The sequence below is a fragment of the Zea mays genome, chromosome 1 (assembly GCF_902167145.1).
Source record: "Zea mays cultivar B73 chromosome 1, Zm-B73-REFERENCE-NAM-5.0, whole genome shotgun sequence".
In the NCBI taxonomy this organism is placed as follows: domain Eukaryota; kingdom Viridiplantae; phylum Streptophyta; class Magnoliopsida; order Poales; family Poaceae; genus Zea; species Zea mays.
Genome location: NC_050096.1, coordinates 48,173,745 through 48,196,330, shown reverse-complemented (window position 1 = coordinate 48,196,330; position 22,586 = coordinate 48,173,745). Strand labels below are relative to the sequence as shown.

Sequence of the window (22,586 nt, the reverse complement as noted above, 5' to 3'; positions counted from 1 at the left end):
GTAAATGTTTTCATTACTCGGTTCCCTTGTTAGCTGTATTGTACAAGTGTTTCAAACTGTACACAATGCTTATAAATGTTTTTGCTCCTTTCATTACTCGGCTACTTTGTTACCAGGAATCTAGATGTTTCAACTATATACCTAATCATTGACCATTTCTAAATGAATGCACTTGCTAGAAAATTATTTGTTCCTCGTGTTTTTCTTCTCATCCTGTTGGAATATTGCAGCTGATCACTCTTAAAAAACTGACGGGTCCTGGTGTGAGTGGCAGAGCTATTGGATAGGATCACCCTGAGGGCACTCAACATCACCACTGTTGTACAGAAGTAGGCCAATTGACATATGCACTTTGTTCATTTATGTTGATCGATTCTACCCGGTTTTACCACTAATTTCTTTGTTTGCACTGTAGTTATTAGCTATAAGAAAAATGTTTCTCAATTGATAATAATTCCTTATGATGGTTGTTTAAAGAAGAAATGATAGTTTGTATCTCTAGATAGAAAGGATTGCTATTTTTCTCTGGTGCTCTCTTTCTAAATTTGATTGAGTTTTTCAGCAAATCGATATTATTTCAAAGAGTAGAATGCTTTCTTAGATATTGGAGAAATATAAGTTGTTAAATTGTATATCACACCTTTTTAGTATGACAAAAGAGGAGCTAAAAATATGTATTTATATTTTCTTAGCTTTCCAATACTGAGTATGTCTGTTGATACGAGTTCATTTATTATTGCAAACTTAGTATGCCTTTATTTAGATCCACGCAGCGAACATGCTGGGGAGGGGGGCGAGGGGCTGAGAGCTCTATGGTGCTGCAGTAGATAAAAAAGTATTCTCTCTTCATTCTTGGAGTAAAAACTGAGAACCAGGTGGTTTGCTCTCATGAACCAAAACTGGTTAACTACTAATATTCATGTGCCGATACAAATATTCTCTGATTGCACCACAAATGTTGGGTCATTCACAATTTTGTTTCCACCTACGATATCTTGTACTAATGGTGCTTTTGTTGGTTTCTGTAAATTGGCTGGTGGACAGATAGTTGGCTATATTGCTGACAGATAGCTGGTTGCACAATTACCTGTTGATAAGGCGATTGAACTGTGGGGTTTTAGCAGGGAGTTTGAAGTCCTATTTGGTGCCAAGCTCCTAAACTGAGAAGGCACAGTAGGCACACAAGTAACTATTGTTTCTATGCTCCAAACTTAGATGTTCTAAGCTCTCCATGATTAGGAAATATCTATTGTTTCTGTGCACCAAATCCAAGTTGCAGGTACCTCCAAGTTTTTATTTAATGTTGTTAATCTACTTCAATATCGTCTAGCTACAAGTTGATGTGAATCTATGATTGTGTTATATAGGGCTTCAATCCTAGCATTGGTCACGTGTTATGACAGTGTGGTCGAGCATGAGATTTGAACCACTAATTGTGTTATGTCGAGCTTGTATAAGCTATCCTTTATTATCTATCCTTATTATCTTCAGATACATGTGATCAGCGATCATCTATAGAGTAATTTGAACTCTATGTGCTGTAGACTTTTTACTCATAACCTCCACATTCCTAAACTTATGTTTTTTAAGTTTGAGATGATGATGTGCTTATGTGAAGTTAATGCTGACAACAATACTATTGGATGGTAAGCTAAGATATTTCATTTTCAACTAATATCATATAGATACTTGGTTAATTGAGAATTAGTCAGTTGTGTATTGCACAACTAAGAAGCATACAAGTGTTTATGCCTCTGATATGTTTGTCACCTTTTACTGGTCTAGAATCGATGATAACATTAGCTTTCTTAGCCATAAGAGTTTTTTGTGCTTCCTTCTATATCACTATTTGTTGGGAACTTTGCGCTTTTAACTATGGTGGAGCAATATGGGCATGTCGGCGCTACAGAAAGTTGTAGCAGCGGTAGTCCACGATGTCAACGCTGAGGGCTGGGATCGAGGATTGGAGGGGTGAGAGGCGGGCCCGACGACGGTGGGGGTGGGCGTGGGCGTGGAGGAGTGTTCGGTGCTGCGGGAGGTGGTGGTGGCAGCGTAGTCCATGGCCATGATGATGTGTCTCCAGCTTGAGAAGGCCGAGGTCCAAATGGAGCTCCACCAGTTCCACTGAGGTCAGTTTCATTCATTTCATGCAGTCGAGTGCCACTATGTAATACCTATGTTCATTTTCTAACTGAGGTTCTAGCATATTTAATTAGAATGTTTTTGTTGCATGTTTCATTGTTTTTTGTTTCTCTAAAGATTCTGGGCGCCTCCACGGCGCCGGTAAACATAGATAAGTGGATAAAACAACAAGCTATTTGGATAAAAAGCAGGGGACAGAGTTAGAGGTCGGTCATGCTAATTCCTTTTTTTCCTTGGAATTGTTAAAATAAGGGTAGGAGAAATATTTTTCTGGAACTCAAAGAAACAAAAACTTCTAAATAGTACCAAGAACTATGCTCTTCAGCCCAAAGCCAGGTGTTATTCACGAAAATAGTGGCAACAATATCTTTTAGTCCTCTATAGAAGATGGAGGAGTTGGCTTTTGAGTTGGTGTAGGCTTCTCAACTGATTTTGTAATTGTTTGATTTACTACTTTTCTAATTGTTTGATTTACTACTTTGAATGCCAGCAACGACATCTTTTAGTCTCTCTACAGAAACAGAGGAGTTGGCTTTTGAACTGGTGTAGGCCTCTCAACTGATTTTGGAGCTTCCACACTGCCAAAGAGATAGTTTAAGGAACTCTGACCAATATATTTAATATGACAAAATATCATCGTAACACTAATATTCACTATGAGATGCTAACAACAAAGTGAAGTTTTACGGACAAATAAAAGAGCACGAATGGAACTTCTTTGGTTGTTTTAAGCGTGCATGCTGTCTTTGGTACTTTATTATTGTGTTGCGTGCTGCTTGAGCTTTTTAGTTCCTCCAGGGATAACGGTGGTCCAGCATTTGAAACTGATTTTGCAGACCAATTGAAAAACTTCAGTAAGATGGGTCATGGTGTTAGCAGTGGGGGTGGTTAGAGTTCCTTAGGCTATCTCTTCTATGACATATAGAATACAAAAAATCTTTGTTGTACATGCATTCAAGCATTCAAGTTTTTGTAGTGTGCATATTAACTCAATATCTTCAAATGAGTAGTATTCAATCCAAAGAAGCAGCATTGGTTGTTATGAAAAGAAAGTGACCCTGGAATACACCGCCACAATATTACAGTTTTATGAACCCATATATTGCAGTTACAATGTTATTGCAGGCTTGATTTGATCAGTTTATATTTTTTCTTAATTGCATTGTGTTGCTGGACAACAGTTTTGCTTAAGTCTTCTGGATGGCACACTCCTGTCGTACCACAAATCAGAACCAATGCGTCAATAGGTAAGCATTATTTATTTGCTTAAATCTTTTAAGCGTGGAGAATAAAATTATGGCCAGTTGCCTGGAAACTCTGATGATTTACACTTAAAAAGTATGAAAATATAAAATGACTTATATTCAATTTGGAGGGTGTGATAGGTCTAAAGCCTCCAACAGGACACAGGAACAGAGTATCACACAAGAGCACAAGTGTTTTGGTGGCTAGGATGACTTAACCTTTTCTGGTTTTCTCTTCTATTAATAAATATAGCTAATGTGAGCTACAAATCAGGCTGTGATGGCCCCTAATAAATGCAGAATATTACCCAACTAATCAGCCTATTATTACCTATTACTCCATGCTGAAATTTAGCTAAAGTAAATATTATGAACCTAGACACTAACATGCACCTGGACATGATTATTTCCAACTGGGTGTACCTTGGTTCTACTTAGTGAAAACGCTCTACTTTGTTTCTATTCTTACTTTTAGGTGATGGCGAAGGAGGAAATGCTTCATAGTAGATTTTGAGCATAGATTTATAACATTACCATATCAATGGTTATAAAATCAACGCTATCTTTAAAAAACACTTTCTACATAATTCAGTTGGTGTTATTTTTTGCCAATACGCGGACAAGAGTGGGAATATTCGAGCTGGTTAGGGATGCAGGCGCATTTGCTGTTTTTTTTACAATGCTTTTGCTGAAACGTTTATGGAATTTGCAGGCACCGTAGTTGATAATAATATCTGCCACCCAACAGAATTTGATTTCTTCCTGTGCATCCATGCTGGGGCCAAGGTATGTGTGTAGCATGTTACAACTAATTCAGACATTTTTCCCCCAAATGAGGAATCTGAAGATTATAGCTGCTCGTAGAATTGCAGGGAACAAGCCGTCCTACGCATTACCATGTGCTACGAGATGACAACAAGTTCACCGCAGATGCTCTGCAGTCTCTAACATATAACTTGTGCTACATGTAAGCATGCCCTTCCCTTCCTTATGTTACTACTGTAGGCGTTCACACCCACATGGTTCTGCCGCGCCTCCGCATCCGCCCCACATCCGCCCGCGGTCGCACCTCGCCCTGCATCCTGTCGGCAGCCCCGCCGCCCTCCCGCAGCCCACCGCCCTCCCACGCTCCATCCCTCCATCCATCCACCGGCAGCCCCGCATCCTCGCCTCGCTCGCCTCCTCCGCCGGTCCGACCATCCTCGCCTCCTCCTTCTGCCTTTCCCTCGCTCCTCCCATCGCCGAACCAAACAGGCCCCTTGTGTCCTGGTCCGTTGCGACACGCCGACACATCAACGTTAAAGGTGGACGTCTTCTTAGAACTTGTAGTTTCAGTGCGCAGATCATCCAGGGCGGACCTATAAGATGTCAAGTGTGTACGCCCCAACAACCCACAGATGCGGCTCGACGCTCTCCATCGTCTGGTATACCAGGTACGCACGGATCTCATCTCTGTGTTGTTTTCTGTAATAGCATGTTGGTTGTGTCATCTGTAGTATTGTTAGTCTTCATCAGTACTCACATCAACTTTTTTCTTTGCTTTTCACCACACACAACTAAAATCTTCAAATGTTGTTTAGCATTTCTCCTGTATGGTGTATGATCTAGGCAATATGATAAGCTATTGAGTGGAATATCTCATTCTATATTGGTAGATATTAGGTGAACAACCCTTTCTGAACATCTGTACAGATAGGAGTAAAAGATATGGTCCAAGCAGCACTCCAAATGGAATGAATGGTAGTTGTGGCTGCAGAGTGCCCCTGCGAGATGCAAAAAACAGGGCAAATGGAACCACAAAGCCTACTATGGTAGCAGCCAGATTCCAGAACCTGTAGGAAATTGGTATCTACCTTTTCAGGTCAAAAATATTGTTCTCTTGACGGCTGCATGCATCAGCCATAAGGAAAAACAACATTGCTCCCATATTAAAAATGAAGTCAAGTCCGACTAGAGATAGAAGGCCAGCGATGTTGGGACCATGAAACACTGAAGACAATGGCAGCCATAAAGTTGGAACTATACCCGTAACCAACAGGATTGAAGGCCCTACTAGCCACATTGCCAATTTAAATGCCTTAAGATGCCAAGAAGGTTCATTCTTCACCTCTACAACATCTTCATCACTCTGGAGGATTGGAATCTGTGGAGCTTCTTCTGTATCAATAGGTTCAACAACACCTGTTCCCTTGATGATACTGGCATCATCCTCTGCAGAGGCATATGGAAGAGATGTTTCCCATGACAAATTCTTGGTGCATTGCAGCACAAGATTTTCAAAACGGCCTGGTCGCAAGGGTTTCCAGTGAAGAGGCCTTGGCAAATTGGTCTGTCCACTCTCATGAAACTTCCTCCTGACAAGTACTTTGCTTAACTTTATTTGTGAACAAGGCAGAGAGGCCATGGTATAGGATGTTAATTTGTCTCTAGAAACACAAAAGAATTGAAACAAATTAGGATATCTAATTAGGTCCAGAGAAACTCAAAATTCAGATACAATAGTAATCCAAGTTCATGTCTGTTAAGGACGGTGGAGCTAAAACAAAATTTGATATAAAGGTTATCTTAGTGTTTGATTCCCTTTGTATCCAACATAAACAATTGGTGGATGGTACTGAATCAAGGCATCAGTGTGTGACCAATGGATCATAGATTCAAAAGTAACGACACAATAAAGAACTTAAACTTAGTACAGTAGTCAGACACATACTGCATGATTTCTGGCCAAAGTTTTAATAAGCTTTTGTTAATAAAAATTGGTTCTAAATATTTTGACATTCAGAAAATTGGTTTGCGCTTCTCAAAAGATAGTTGCAATCTTTTCAAGTCCTTGAAATACATGTCTCGTGCTACATGTCTGAATTGGCTCACTTAGTGTTTTATCACATCATCATAAAGCGTTTGGCTCTGGTTCTGCATGGCTGTGGTCGTCTCGGCAAAGAAGTCAGTCCACTTACAGATGTAGCCCCATCACATGCCAGTAATTAAATAACTAGCAGATAGTAGTATTAATCAGTGGATGGTCTAATATTAATCAGCTTATATAGATATAATATATATATATATATATATTGGGTATTGTAGGTAAATGGTACTTACTTCCTAACGTTAAAACATTAATCAGCTTATACAGATAAATGAAACAGTGAGCCTCCTTGACCGCCTTACATCTGCTAAACCAGTTCTCCAGTCTTGGTGTTTCCAAAGGATCCCATGATCCTCCTCATGCAAACAAACACAGTTCTCAATTGTCTCCACACCACCAGTGAAGTTTGTGAAATGTGCATCAAAATATTTTATGTAGCCCAAGCACCCTCTTGTAGAAATCCTTGCATTATAAAGAAATATAGCTTTTCAATGACCATTTCACCTTTTTTGTATCCACCATTTCTACATTTCACAAGTTCCAGTGAATAGGTGATAGTTGTGATTTTAAGGTGGTTGAAAATGAAGGTAGGAGAAGGGGCACATGAATCTGAATGATGCATACTTAAGTGGCACTTTTGTCTCTATCAGATTTTCTCCCTGTTTATTTGATGCTTGCCTTTGTTTCATTGTTTTATATTTGAGCTATGATTCTTTTAGTGCAAAACTTGCTTTTTTTAATCATCTATATTTGGTGGTGATATCTGCAGGATAGGCTTCAAGAGAGGCTAAGAAAGTCTAAGTGTTTAGGACTTGAAGAGGCTGCAAAGAACAAAGGTTTTGACCTTGGTAACGGTGAGTTATTTTATTAATGTTTTTATGCCAACAAGTCAACAAGTTATATTGTATTATGCGGGGGAAATACTTGCCTCCGATTATCACTTCTCCAGACCCCACTCATGTGGGAGCTTCATACACTGGGCCTCTTTTTTTCTTCTTTTCTTAGAATCCAAGGTGTGACTTTGTGATATACCAATCTGATTCCTCTTGATCAAACATATTCATGATCTCCTGCTTGCCTCAGAATCTGAAGACCATAGAGAAGCAGATGAACTTTCAGATAAAGAGCTGTAAGACTTATCCATTGTTTTACTCCTGGTGGTATCTATTGGTTCAGTCTCAGCGATAGCATCCATCAGTAAGTGTTGTAAGACTTGTCCATTGTTTTCCAAACATCCAACTTCCACTTCCTGCCTGAAAGCCAATCTGGACTCATTCACTGGGTTCCAAACCCATTTTCTTCCCCCCGTCACACTCACAGTTTGTGCTGTGCTGATCATTGTAATGCTTATCATTCCATGCATCATCAAGCAAGGCTGATGCAGTCCCTGCTTCACTGAACTTCTCTGGTTCCTTGATACATCTATTCTCAAGAGATGCTATGCTGCTCATGCGCTCACCTGCTTCAGCGGCTGCTGCAGTTTGGCCATTTGCCACTATTGCGTTTTCAGCAGGTGTACAATCTACAAGTTGGTGCAGTTTTTATCACGAGCCTACAGCAGGCCATAGCAGAGTTCTTTGGATATGCAAATTGTATCGAACACAAGACTTTATTTAGATCCAAACATACACTGCTCATTGCGGCAGACAAAGCTGACCACCTAAAGCTGTTTATTGCAAATATAAGCATGTGGCACATTACAATAGCACATGTTATGTGGCATAAATAATTAGGCTTGGCTGCTTCACAAGATAACCACTGGCAGCAACTCTGAATCTGATCTCTCGTCGACCGCATCAGCATTTCATCTTCTTTACCTCTCTTTCCTCGCTCTCATCCATAGCATCAGCTTCCCAGCAGGGAGCATCACTCTCTGAGCGATTCTTGACAATGTCACCAGCGAAGTGGCTGAGGAGGTCGTTTCTAACAAGAGGAAGTGGCTGAGGAGGTCGGGGCAGCGGCATGCCAGGTCGGACAAGTGGAGCTGGACCAGGAATAGGTCTCCCAGCAACATTGGAAGCATCAAACTGTTCCTCACCACCCTGAATCTGAGATAATGCATGAGTAGCAGTGCGCCCAATGCTACCAGAATGACCATCCCAAATAACCTGCTTTGGCTGCTCATTCTTTTTCTTCTCAATTTCTGCCTTGACGGCGTTAGACACCTCCTCCTCAGTGGTCCCAAAAATACCAGGGCGAGTGCTAGCAAGGCCAACAATGTTCTGTGAAATTTCATCATCAGGTGCAAGGGTAGTCTCCTTGATCTTAGCCAACATCCTCTCTTTCTGCTCCTTGTACTTGGGATCAGTGAGTGAGATGCGCATGTGTTCCTCCATCTCGCTGATGGGAATGAGCTCTCCAGTTATCGGTGAGACAACAAACTTAGTTGGGTCTCTCTCGGCAGGAATCCTCTCCTCAGGCCTCTTGTAGTTCTTGACAATCCTCATAGGTGCCTGGTCCATGTAATCTTCCTTTTCCTTTACCTTTTTTTCCTTGTCCATGTTTGTAAATACTTTCCTTTATTTATAATTTAACCTGGTAGGGGTCTATCTTTTATGCCTAAACTTGACACTTCCTTTAGTTTTAACTGTTTTTTAATCGAGGTAACCCCATTTCCATTCACATAACAGAAACTTTTCATGCAGAACAAGGAGCGGCTCGTTCATCTCCTGAAGGGGATTACGGTCGGAATAGAGAAGTGCCAAGCGACACCACTATCTCAGGTACTATTAAAAACACAGGTTGTCTCGCGCTAAGCCTCTGCTCTGTCTGTGAGCTTGTGACTGAAACATTCACTATGGAGGTGTGTTGTGCAGGAAGTGTTGATTGTATGGGGAGACCACAACCAGTTGTTCCTGGTGGAGGCGTTTGCAGTTCATAGGTACTCCTCATGAGGTTTTCTTCACAGCCTCCGTTTAAAAAACATATGGCTGGCCGTCACTCCATTAGCCCGTGCTGGGTAATACCGACTGACTTGTCCTGTGTAAACTTTGCTGTGTCACTAGGACTCTGAAATGGAGCGCTAGACTGGAGGTCATACAGAAGACAGGCCACGTTCCTCAGCTGGAGGATTCAGCTTGCTTCAACAAGGTCATGCTGGACTTTCTCAAAAGCCTAATCTGTTGGTTAATGGTAGCTCGCAATAAGGTACCAAGGTGCATTGGTGATTAGTCAATGATAGTCGACTTGATTGTTTGTAATAAGATATCTAGACAGTTCAGTCCATTCAATAAATGGTAACTTTCAAAAAGAAAAAAATATTTCTACTTTATCTAAGAACGTTGCAACAGATATGCATGTATATTATAAGTTTTGGTCGTACGATGCTTTGAACGTCACTTCTCCTATATAGCACTCCCTTTAAATGTTCACATTATCATCATATCTCCACTTCTTTAAAACACCACTTTCGACCATCGTTCTAAGTCACGCGCGAATCACATTAATCTGTTTCTCTTCCTCGCATCTCACTTAACAACATGACAAGTTTCAACTTGATAAAGATAAAATAGAATAAACTTTCATTAGATAAGTTTGTTTCTCTTCCCTACATCTCGTCTAACAACATGACAAGGTTCAACTTGATAAATATAAAAATAGAATAAACTTACATTAGATAAGATATAACTGCCTCTTGCTTTAAAGCCTTCCGCTCCCCTCCTCGCAACGAACAAACACTACTTATCTCAATTGTAGAATTTATTTTGTGAGATCTATTAAAAATGACGTTGATCATGGCTGCAACAACACTATAATACTCAAGGCAATCATTTTAGGAAGTATAATGTTTGCTTCTTTGTTTACAGATTTCTTATTTGGTGCACTTTGGGGTGCTCGTGTTCAAACTTGGGTTGATGTTCATATTTGGTTTTACACTTAATATGATTGTGTACATAACCTGCAGGACAAAGGTCTCGTGGGAGGTAAGGAGAGGATCTCCATCTGACACCAATATGCGGAACCTCGTGCCCCTGCCTCTTTTGGCTCCTCCTTCTGCCCTGTCCGAGCGATGGTGCCCAGAAACAACGGTAGCCCATTATTGGTCCGAACAAATATCAATAGAGCCCCTTAAATAATTGATGTGTCGTCGCAACGCACGGGTATGATACTATAATAACTTATGTACATATAGGTGAGTGTCCATGCGTTGCAACGGGGACATATAATATCACGGTAACTTATGTATTATGTGTCTCCGTTGCAACGCACGGGCACTCACCTAGTAACAATATAAGACACATTTTGTATATAAGTTATCATGGTATTATATGTTCCCGTTGCAACGCACGGGTACTGACCTAGTAAATATAATAAGTATATAAATATGGTTCATGAATTATTACGGAACAAAAGAAAATAAACAGATAGCAATATAAACAGAATGACTGTAAAAATATAACAGACAGATATAACCTATTATAATTTGACAGAACAGAGCTACATACGAAACAATAGAGATGAACACTCGCCTCTCTGTGCGCGCAGAGCTACGAGATGGAAACACCCACACTTGCGCTGGACTATGACTCTGAAAGCACGCGCAACTGAAAGGTTTACGCGGTTAGTGAGTCACCACGCCCGCTCGCCTGACTGACTGACTGCCTCGCCACGCCACGCCCGCCTTGTCCGTTTCTTGACTTCTCAAGTTAGGTGGAATAATTCCCACCATATAAGTCAAGCCAAAAGACCTTTGGACTTCCAATATGGTACTATTGGTATTCTCCACCACTACACACCATAGAGTTTATCCAATAAATGGGCCAGGCCCATAAAAGATCCAACAAAAACGTGTAACAAAAAGGAATAAAAATAGCTGTGCTTCTCCCGCTTAATTTTTTTTGCTAATTTTCCAGGGTTTTATTGCATTTATGTTTTATCGAGTGTTTTTTTTATCACTGAAACCCTTTTGCTGATTTTTTTTATCGAATGTTATTTGCTGAGTGTTAAAAATTCTTTGTCGAATGTCTGGAGCACTAAGAAAAAAGGCGAGTCACTCTCTTAGCCTCAGAACGTGAAATAGTAGAGACATGTGTCCACATAACACGCGTTTTATAAACTACTATTATCATAGACACTGCCTATTGTGGTATCACTAGGGTGCCATTTGGTTCACATATTTGTAACGTAATGGGTAACGGATAACGTTAAATCATGTTTGTTTTAGTCCAACCGTAATCAGATACCACACTAAAATTTGATACCAGCCTATTCAAATTTGTTACCGCCAGTAATCGAGTCGAAACCATTACCATTACCATTTGCGTTACATTTTTTGAACCAAACAGCACCTAGGTTTCGATATTTTTACACAGTGAAAGATCCCTTTCGAACTGACCTAAGCACCTCGCATCTGCCCATAAGTTTGTATCGGTCCCCCGATGTGAAATGAATTGAAATAGCATCCGGAGACTGCTAAAGCTAGCAAATGGTCCCTGAAGTCTGGTTCCTCAGAAAGATCGTGACATGGCCCCGGCCGGTCGCAGTCGGGGGTACCAAACGACGAGACGCAATGGGAGTGAGCATGTGCATCCCGGAGAACGGGGCGCGCACGTCAGAATGGGCACGTTTCGGTTGGCGTTCTGCCTGATTCCCCTCAAATGATTCACTGAAGAGCACGGAATCTGTCTCTCCAAAGCAAGCAACCACATAAATCCTGAACAGATCAAAGGTGGCCCATGGCCGTCAGTGATGGGGACTTGCTGTTGAGGATCTGCATGTGTGCTATGCCGTTGAAGAGATGGACGGCAACCCATGGGAGAAAGAAACGAGGTTAAAGGACAGGCATGAGGCGCCTGGACCGTTGTGCGTTGGCCCGAATAATGGCGCATTCAAGTCAAGCGTCTCTGTGGTTTCGATTCCGGACGAGACAGACCCAATTATTTGCAGGCACTGAAATCACTTCCTCCTCCCTCTTGGTGTTTGCCGGAGTAGAATGTACCGTTGCATGCACATACTCCAATAGCAGTCGGCGGTAGAAGGCATTCCATAATAAGAACGTATCTAATGCACATATTAAATCATCATCATCTATCTTAGATTTAACGTCTATAGTTGTTTGATATATTTACAAATACCTCCGACGTGGTGGGTTGTAGCGGTTGGAGGTGATCGCCAGACGCCAGCCTCTCTCGCCGGACCTCCTACCTCGCCTCTCGGCCGATCATGTAGCTCTCGCCGGGATCGTCGTCTGGGACCGGCAGCCGTCCACGTTAGCATTCAATCCGCAGAACGCAACTGATAGCCAGTGGTCCGATCGGTACAGCGCGCAACACACGGGAATGTGCATTCATTCGACGCTGTGGTCCGATTAAAGTTCATTCGACGCGACCGATGGCTCACTAGCAGTATAAACACTGGCCTCTCTGGTTGGGCTGAATGCTAAGATGCAGAAAATAATAAGTAATGACAAGGCAGGGAAGCATCTAGATTTATAGATCAGCGTGGTTTATCATGTTGTTTGTAGATGATCATCTAGATTGATTAACTCAGCGTGGTTTATCATGAACAGCAATTCTTTATCACGGTCAGTCTCGTCGGCGGTGTTGTCTAAGGCTCTCAAATAAATGCTCGGTGAACCTTTATTTTATTCATTGCAAGTGAAAAGGATGCTCTTAACTATAACAACTGGAGTACATCGAAACCTTAAACTATAGCTTTTTCAAAATGCTCCGCCAATTTATTATAACTTCTTCAGTTTTGTTACTGTTGGGACCATGCTTCGTCGCCGAAGGTCCTGCAGAAAGAGACAGCTTCGGCTGAAGCTGTTTGTACGTAATGCCGGAGGGTGTCGTTTATGAAGCTTCGGAATTACAAACCGACTTAAAGATAGAATGACCTTTTAGTCAATAAGAGTTTGAGTCGTTGTTGTAAACTTTTATGAGAGGTATAATTGTAATTACTCACAGGCTGTGTCCTGTGCCTATAAATAGTGAACAGTACTCCCTTACTGTTCACGCATTCTGATAATTGCAATCGCATCATTCGGAAATTATCCTTTGTCAAGGCAGAGGTATAAATGTGTCTAAGCATTATGTTTGGACATCTTAAATTGATATAATAGATGAATGATGTTATTTATTTCCAATTTATGTATCTTTAATACTTTATTTCTTATGTCATTTCATATTATCTTTTTAAGTCCAATTACGAAGGTATAACCTTCGTAATTTTACCATTATAACCTTCGTCCGAAGTTCATTAAATCCTTGGGGAAATAATGCTTCAGCGGACGAAGGATATTGATATTTAACATTTTATGTTGCCTTGTTCTTAATTCATAGCAGTTGAGAACAAGTCCCCAACAGTTACCCTGACAATAGATTGATTATTCAAGTCCATTTTCTTCCATAAAATGATGGATCGAGATTCTAAATATTTTTTTATAGGATCGACTATCTGGGAAGGAGATAGTCCAATTCACGAAACTACTTGAAATTACGGAACAAGATGGAATGTTCTCCAATTAGCTAAAAGATTACCGACCAAATCTCTACTACTTTATAACAACCTAACATAGACCGTGATACACGGTTCTGCCTCCTCACGGCGCATACAACCCACATGTTAGTGTCTCCCTTCTTTCGCGTGCGCGCCCTCTCCCCTCTACCCCTGTATCCGCATGGTCCTCGCCGCAATCCCCTAACCGATTAATGCCTCAGCCATGGAAGGAAAAATTCTGTCACCGCCACAGAAGGAAACACATCCCCTCGTCGCTATCCACGCCTCGCAGCAATCCACCACGCAGGAATCCCATTGCCGACGACGTGCAGGACCACCCATTGCCCAATCGTTCTTCCCATGCACCGTGGATGCCCCGTCCATATCCTCCGCGCCCCAAACGCAATCCACGCCTCGCCGCCATGGAAGGAATCACAACCCAATCCCCTCGTTGCCATCCAGCGCACAGGACCACCATTGGCCTGCATCCCATCGCAAGTGCAGGACCACCCCGCCATCTCATTCTTCCCATTCTACGCGCTAGCTCCACCTGGATCTTCCAATGCCCGAGTACTTCCCATTCTACGCGCTAGCCCCTCCTTGATCTTGCGATGCTCGAGTATGAGATGGAAGACACCTCTCTGAGTGCTCAAATCTGAACACCACACCTCTCTAAAACACAAACAAACTTGGTTTACAAAATAGAGAACTACTCGTGTGGCTGTTCATCTGACAATTTCAGGTTTGTGTGTTTCTAAGTTTTATATATGTTTCCTTTTCTCCAATTGACTGTAGCTTTATCATCCGTGCACCCTTTCCGTAAATAAATAGAGTTTTAGTTGTAGTTGAATCAATATTTATGGGCAATGTGTCCTGTGCGGCATTTTGTATATTGAGTGTACGACCACATGAGCTATTTTAGCACTTGTCAGATTTTTTATTTTTTAAAACATCAGTCACTCAATTCTGAACGCCACACCTCTCTTTACAAACATTAATATGATATGCAGTATGCTATCTAGAGTTTTGTCTAAAAATATATCTACCTGACCTCAAAATTCATGGTTTCCCTCTATATGAAATTGTAGTTCATGTCAGATCACGCCATTTATATGAAACTGTAGACTTATCCAAATTTTTTGATGGTTCAAACTATGTCCTATATACCAGTTTAATTTATTCAACGTGTTGCTATTCTTGTCAGATCACGAAGATTAACCTGTTCAAGGTGATCCAATCCCCTTAGCTCTATCCTTTGTCTTATTAGTCCATACTTCTATACACAATTTCAGTTCGGTGTCTCCATCCTGAACTTCTATGTCTATAGTGAAGTAACCCCATCGAATGACATTCTTAGTCGCGGTAAATTGTTGAATTAGGAAGAAAATATGTTGCGACACATTCTCTCAACTTGTTGATTTTTTCCTGTTGTTGTCCTCACATTTTACTCGACCTTTCACTTCTCAGTACGAAGCAAAGCTCTTGCCTGGCTTGATCTATCGAATGAAGGAGCCAAAAATCGTTCTGTTGATTTTTGTTTTCGGCAAGATTGTTCTGACAAGAGCTAAGGTTAGCAGTCGTTTCTTGAGTCCATTATCATTAGAGTACATCTCAGTTTTTTCTGATCGTGTTAGAGTATATATAACCTTTTCTCTTTCTAGGTGATAGATAAGACAATGCTTTTTGAAATTATCTATCGAGTCCTCATAAAGTCATAAAAGTCCGGCAATGCTAAGTACATGGTAATTGCTAATGGGCAAGAATAATTAGGGTATGTTGTTCAAGTATGTGCCCAGTTGTTGTTATTGTCCCCCCTTTTATCGTTTTGTTTCCTGATTTCGACGATACCATTACCTGAGACGCTCACGAGACTTATATAATATACTATCCTTCTATGGAATCAATATGTTGATTAATATTCGCTACATATTTATCATTGTTTATTTTTTATCAATGATAAAGCACATGTACAATCTTATATATCTTTTAAGATATGTAAACGTCCACTTTTGGTGATGCTAATAAAAGTATAGAATAACATATAATATTTTTGCATATCAATGTATTTTATCACTATTTAAATTGCGCACAAATTTCATGTCATTAATGTTAATTTGTGAGATATGGGGTTGATGATGTATATGTTGTTCGTTGTCATGTAATCATTGTGGACTAATATTTATCGAATAATTTATACACCGTCGCAGCGCACGGGCACATACCTAGTCATATACTAAGAAATACTTTTCAATAGGATCAAAATTCTTTTGTCTCACCCGACTAGTACTTAACTTGTATATCTGCCCTCTATACTATATAAAGAGAGGCATATGTACTCCCTTTTAATGCATTACATCTCATAATTTTTTTAGGAGTGAGTTACACTATTTATCAACCTGAACCAGTATAAAATCGTTGTTTCAATGTTTACCATCGAGGTTGGCTTACACTAAAGCCCTTAAACCCTACTCCGGATAACCTTAGGCAATAGTAGGGGCTTTCAGCAAAATACGTTTGAGGGATCTATGGACACAAGATCGACATCACATTCTCAGTGGGCTCAACTTTCATCTTTAGATCCTAAGTCCGCACAGTAGACGATCCTAACATCTTCTACAATCGCCTTGCAGAGACTACGGTAGATAAAACTTCACTAGCAACTCATCAACACATGCTAGAAGATCTTGCTGAGAAATTTGGTGAATTTGATTTTTTCCAGTCCTACCCAGATGTAGAAATAACTCATTCTACTCAGTTCAACTACTAGTACGAGTATAACATGGGTACAACCAAGTTTTCTGAATTGACTTCTAAACCATCACACAACTCTGGTCCAAACCTACTTTGACTATGAGTATGAATCCAACTCAGGAACGACTAAGTTTTATGAGTCAACTTCTAAACCATTTGACAATTGTGGTCCAAACTCAGTTTGACTACGATAACGAGTCCAACTCAGGTACGCCCATGTTTTCTAAGTCGTCTACAAAGTCAATGAATAATTGTGGTCTAACTCTAGTCAAAATCCCTATCAAACTCAAGAGTATCTCTTTAATCTAACAGAAGGTGATCACAAGACTTATCCCATCCACTCTTGCACTAGAAGAAGAGAGATACAAGGAAGAAGTCCCACTGATAGGCTCCAAACCAAGTCGAATCCTCACCACCACATCAAAATAAAAGATTATACATTGGCCAAGAGTCTGACTATTAAGGAACACCTCTACCTCTTCCCATGTAGTCCCCTTCATTGTCTAATTGACATACCAAGCCGGAATCACCATATCAACTATCTCAACCAACAAATCATGTGCTCCTGTTAGGACGAGTAGCTATGATCATAATTTGGAGATCTTTGTTTTAGAAAGAGACATCAACCCCGAGGATGAAGTAGAAGAGGCTAACATCTCCAATAACCAGCAAAATGTAGTTGGAGAGATAGAGCCTACGAAGGCTATTCAAACATGGAAGAATAGGCAATACACACAATGATGCATTCATGCTTGAATTTGTCATGAAGCACTCGACCAATGCTTAGCCTTAGAACAACATCACAAAGAGGCTATCATCACACTTAGCTGAAGTTGCATCATAATTAGCATAAAATGGCCCCATTGTTGGTTTCTACTACTACACACACGATATGATGTTGTCCCTAACAACTCAAGTGGTCTACAACAAGGTGTTGATTTCTGCCACCAAGCACATATAGTAGCAATGTTAGTTACTTCCAGTCCATCTAGGAGACAAACAATAGAATACAACTACCTTTTGTCTCCACAACGAGTAAAAGTAGCAACCAAGGATATATATAACAACATTGTTATGTTACTCCTTGTCCATCTATGAGACACATAACAGAATACTGGTACTTCCTATCTCCATGATGAGTAAAAGTCATAACTAAGGAATATAGGAGCATTTTCTACTACTTCTTATCCATCTATGTGGCACATAGCACAATATTGCTACTTCTGATCTCCATGTTGAGTAAAACTCTTTACCAAGGACATATAACAGTATTGTTTTGTTACTTCCTGTCCATCTATGAGAAACATAACATAAGACTGTTACTTCTTATCTTTGTGGCTAGTAAAATTCATGACTTATGACATATAACATGATACTACTACTTCTTGCATTTGCAATAAGTTCAAGTTACAACGCAATATACACATAACCTCTAAGTTACCCCCATCAATAACCAAAAACATGCCTTTAGATCATGATAAGGTTGTACCGATGAGTAAGAGAGACTAAGTACTCATGAAGACTTGTTCTCTACTCCAAAATTTGACTACACAAATTAGAAATATATATAAGTTTGTAAAAGGTTACACAGAAGAGATTCCTCCAACAAAGTCTACCTTATCCATGTAAGCAATAGTAATGGGGTCTACTTCCTCCTCAGCTTGGTCGAGTTGTTCATCAGCGCACTTGTCCGGTACGTTGTTCATCGATCACCAAGCCAAAATCAGCATTGTGGAGGTGGATGTGGAGTAGTAGTAGAACTTTCCAAATGTAATAACTCACCATACCCTGGACATATGACTTCAACCACCTACGAATCTCCTTCACAAGCTCTAGGAATGGTTATACATCAACCCCTTCTTCCACAAAGACTCCAACATTGGGTGCAACTACCTCCCAGAGCTATTTTAAATTCATAGATGCTAACAACCAAATTTATTATATGTGAGGGGTATGATGTTAAATGACCATAAATTATGCAGCATACAACATAATACAGTCAATCTAGACAATTATTCACAAATTTGTTTCTTCAATGATTACAATGATTGTTGTTAGTCAGCCAAGCCTTTTTTGGCAATTGCTAAAAAATGCTTCGTCTAGTCAATGTGCATATCATAGTTCCTAGCTTACTTGACCCTCACATGACAATACTTGGCTTAGTCAACCATCAAAAGCTACAAACACTTTTAAGTGATACCATAATGGAAACACTTACCTTGACAATAGTGCATCAAGGTTTGTTGAAGAGGTTGGTTTGAGCAGGACAATGCTTATTATTGAGATGCCACATTTGATTGCCCTACCAAGACATGTTCTAGTTCCGTACATAACTATTTCTGCTACAAACAATCTATCTGCATTGGATACAAATGAGTATCCTAGAAAAACAAGTGTAGCAGACTAAATTTTTGTATCTAGATATCACAAGAATTCTTCTAGTTGTAGCTGTCAACTACTTGGCTTCGAACCAAACCCTATCACAATAATTTTTCTAGTTTATCATACTTGAATTTAAGGACAAATCTTGATGCATCTCATATGTGTACTAGGATCAAGTTTCAAACATATGATGACTCAGTGTATATAAACTAGTGTCACCAACTTTATTATACTAGTAAAATATCTTCACAAAAATAACTAGATAATAGAAACCAAACGACGAAGACAACGATGCTGACGATCCTAATAACGAGCCACATGTAGGTTGACCGGAGCGACGACAACCTAGAACTCCTCGGGCTTGTCGTAGTAGTCTTCCTCTTCTTGATCTAATTCTGAACAACAAATCCTACAAGGGTGAGCCCACTTATGGTGGGGGCTTAGCAAGTGTAGAGAAAAAAACGTAGTGGAAGGTTTACCAAGGAATATAGCTGGGCTAGGCATTTAGCTTTTGGTTTTGTTGGTCAAATTTTTATTAGAACTTACTAAGTATAAGTAAATATAATCCCAATTAAGGGCGTGTTTGGCATGGATCCAGAGTAAAACTCCAAGGAACGGCTGGACAAAGCCTGCCAAACACCCTAGCTCTAGAGTTGCAAACTCCATGGAGTTTTTAAAAGATGCAGTACAATTTTTTGGAGTACCTATTTTTGATGCTCCAAATCTCTAAAAAGCAATCTAGGCTATTATGGCTCTGGTCTTAGCCATTTTGGAGTTTGGAGTTATTTACCCGCCACTGATTATATGAGAAAGCAATAAATTCTAGAGCAGAGCTGCTCCATCCAAAGTTTTGGAGTAGAGCTACTCTAAAATGGAGAAAAGCCATGGCAAACATACCCTAAATTAGAGATCATAAATGCAATACCAAGAATAAAATGCATGCCTAATTTAATTTAATTCTATAATTTACTCATGTGAGGGTCCGAGCTGCTCGTAATCATGAGCAAGGCTAATATATAAGTTTTACACTCTACAGAGGTCACACATCTTTACCCACAAGTTGTGTATCCCTTCTAGCCTAGGTTAGCTGGACTTGTAGATACTTCCGAGGTAAATGGCTTGGGGTCCACTACAAGGCCTCTACAAAGATCCACTAGTATGAGAAACTCCGCTACAGATTCAAGATGAGGTGACATATATCATTCAAAAGTCTGAAAACCAATCGTAGCATAATCAACCTCATCACTATAGTTAAGCAACACTTCCCCACTTGCCCATAACTGGTTAAGATTATCACACACTATCTTCTCTAATTAATTAGCTAAGACCAGAGACATAATAGTCCTATGCTAGCACTATTTTCTGGGGTGGTCGCTCCATGTTCCAATTAAACAAAGTGAGATTATCATGCGGAATAAGTAATCCAATAATAATAAATCATAATAAAAAGACCATGATTCAGATGTATCATTATCCCAAAGAATAGGTAGAGAACTAGAAAGCCTACCCAATAATGAGTACTCTAAGGTGTAAACTAGGTACAGGGAAAACCAATCCATGTAACCTATTAGATCTCGTCAAGTTAACCTAATTGTGCAATGCATAACTGAGAACATAACAGTAAATATTATTCATGATCGAGGACTCCAATTGCCTTTTTGGTAAACTCATGTTGCTTAGATGCTTCTATAGATTCGCTTCAGGTTCCTTGTAACCTCGCTCTTCTACTCGCAGCAAAACATACAAATATGTAAACAACAAATAAAAATAACATTACACCAAATAAAGGAAACAACTACATAAAATAAATCTATGTGTAGATATGAATCTGTAGGTTCGAGAACCACTAAAACCAGAGTTAAAACATGAAAGTTATGAATTAAACACGTTTTAGGTTAATTTCATACTAAAAAAACCAATCCAGGGGCATATCTATGAATTCTAGGGACCTCCATGTAATTTTTAAGTAAAAAATCGAGGGACCTAGTTGCAAATATAAACAACTAGGATTGTAACTAAATAGGACTATGGGCTAATTAGTGAGTCTATCAGGGTCTCTTTATAAAAAGTGCCTTGGCAGACTTACATGTGTGCTTCCATGGTTGATCAGATTCAGATCTACGGTCCAGATCATCCTAATCGAACTGTTACATGAGTTCTAATCAGAGCCATTCATCGACCGATCCACGACCAAGATCACTCCTTCCCCTAAGGCGACCCGAGCGACAACGCTTCTCCTCATGGTAGTGGCTCGCCGACGTATGGCGTTCACGCCATACAACAAACCAAATCAAACTTCGAAGGATCCTTTACATAGAGAGAAGAAAGGTGGACTTGGAAGATACTTCCTTACCAGGGATGGGACAGCGGCGGGGACTGTCCATGATGCACGATGACCCCGCGATGGTGCCCACACTCCAGCGACGAATTCCCCATGCCCTAACGGCCTTCTTAGTCGGCAGCTCCCTCGCACACGTTCTACATGATTGGATGACCCTCTTCGATCCCTCTTCGAGGCCAATCAACAACGAGAGAGAGCTCGTCTATATGGCAGATCTCGAACCTCCTTCTCGACATTGGCAATGGCTCGGTTCTTGCCTAGAGGGCTAGGATTGGATCTATGGAATGAGAGGGGTATACGGTCGGTATATATAATAATGAAGGGGGATAAGTCTAGGGCTCTCAGGACTCGCTAAGGGCTCTACGTGAAGATCGATCCCAATGCCAATTGTACATAGAGGAGAGTCTCTTTTGGTTTGGAAAAGATGGCTATGGCAAGGGCTCACATGTCCACGTCGGTGACCTTAGCACACGCACTGTGGCAGAAAATCCGGGCGACACAGTGGTTTGCTCGGATGCGGTGCTCGACACAACCCGATGATTGTCTTATGGTTCGATCACAAGGTAGAAGATGGAGCTATCATCAGGGCCCACCTGCCAGTCATTGGACGCAAATGCGAAATACGCTTTTGAAAGGTGGCGGGTGACAATGGCTGTTGACATGAGTTGGGCTGGTCGTGCGACCAAGATGGTGGAGGCGGGGGGAACAGAAACTTGGTCGAGAGGAAACCGGTCTGAGAGGCTAGCTTGTCTCTTTTCTTTTCTTTTTCTCTATTTCAATTCCTATTCCAGTTTTAAATTATAAATTCAAATATGGTTTTGAATCCCAAATTAAATGCAAAGAACAAAAATGCTAGCACGAATGCAAAGTTCATTTTATTTATCTATTTATTATTTTATTCATTTAAGCAAATACTCTTAAATATACAATCATACATACAAAAAAATATTTTAAAGAAAAAATATTTCTAACATACAACCTTTATGAATAGATACTTTATCTTAAATATTTTAGTGAATACTTCTAAATATATAATTCTATAAAGGATAATTTAATTCAAATAATGATCTTTTCATTTAATCTCTTTTTAGAAACCAAATTTATTTAAATATTGGAATAATTTCTCGAAATCCTAGGATTTTTGGATGTTACATAGTTGCAAGACAAGGTTTCAATTACTACAACTATGCCTGGGTTCTTAGACATCTTGAACACTAACATATTTAAGATCTAAAAGACTAAGTTGTAAGCCAACTAGAAAATGTGGCTACCACTAATTGATGCATTAAGCTCACTAGATATTATTTATATCTCGACACTCATACATGAGGACAACAATAGTGGACACGTGAAGTACCAAGACATTGAGCTACATGATGTTATCCTTGCCTCTCGAAGTAGTACACGATGGCTTCATCATTGG

General features: G+C 40.1%; 1 protein-coding gene, 1 long non-coding RNA gene and 1 pseudogene across 6 annotated transcripts; 2 read left to right on the top strand and 1 right to left on the bottom strand.

Moving 5' to 3' along the window:
* The first annotated feature begins 829 nt into the window (after positions 1-829).
* On the top strand, positions 830-7,043 carry LOC103643649 (uncharacterized). Of its 5 annotated transcripts, none has more exons than XR_002749419.1 (7): positions 834-875; positions 1,045-2,129; positions 3,324-3,389; positions 4,099-4,172; positions 4,259-4,353; positions 4,722-4,819; positions 7,022-7,043. It is a non-coding gene; the product is annotated as an uncharacterized lncRNA (long non-coding RNA). The 5 variants fall into 5 exon arrangements; XR_002265965.1 differs by having other exon boundaries at positions 837-1,279; positions 1,910-2,129; XR_002749420.2 differs by having other exon boundaries at positions 830-2,129; positions 4,729-4,819.
* On the bottom strand, positions 5,100-5,803 carry LOC103634541 (uncharacterized; annotated as a pseudogene).
* A 1,840-nt stretch (positions 7,044-8,883) lies between the features above and the next one.
* Positions 8,884-9,520, top strand: LOC103634544 (uncharacterized). The gene is made up of 3 exons (XM_008656546.3): positions 8,884-8,975; positions 9,069-9,133; positions 9,258-9,520. Exons 1-3 carry the CDS (start codon positions 8,892-8,894, stop codon positions 9,421-9,423), a joined length of 315 nt encoding a protein of 104 aa, XP_008654768.1. The 5' UTR covers positions 8,884-8,891; the 3' UTR covers positions 9,424-9,520.
* The last annotated feature ends 13,066 nt before the right edge of the window (positions 9,521-22,586 follow it).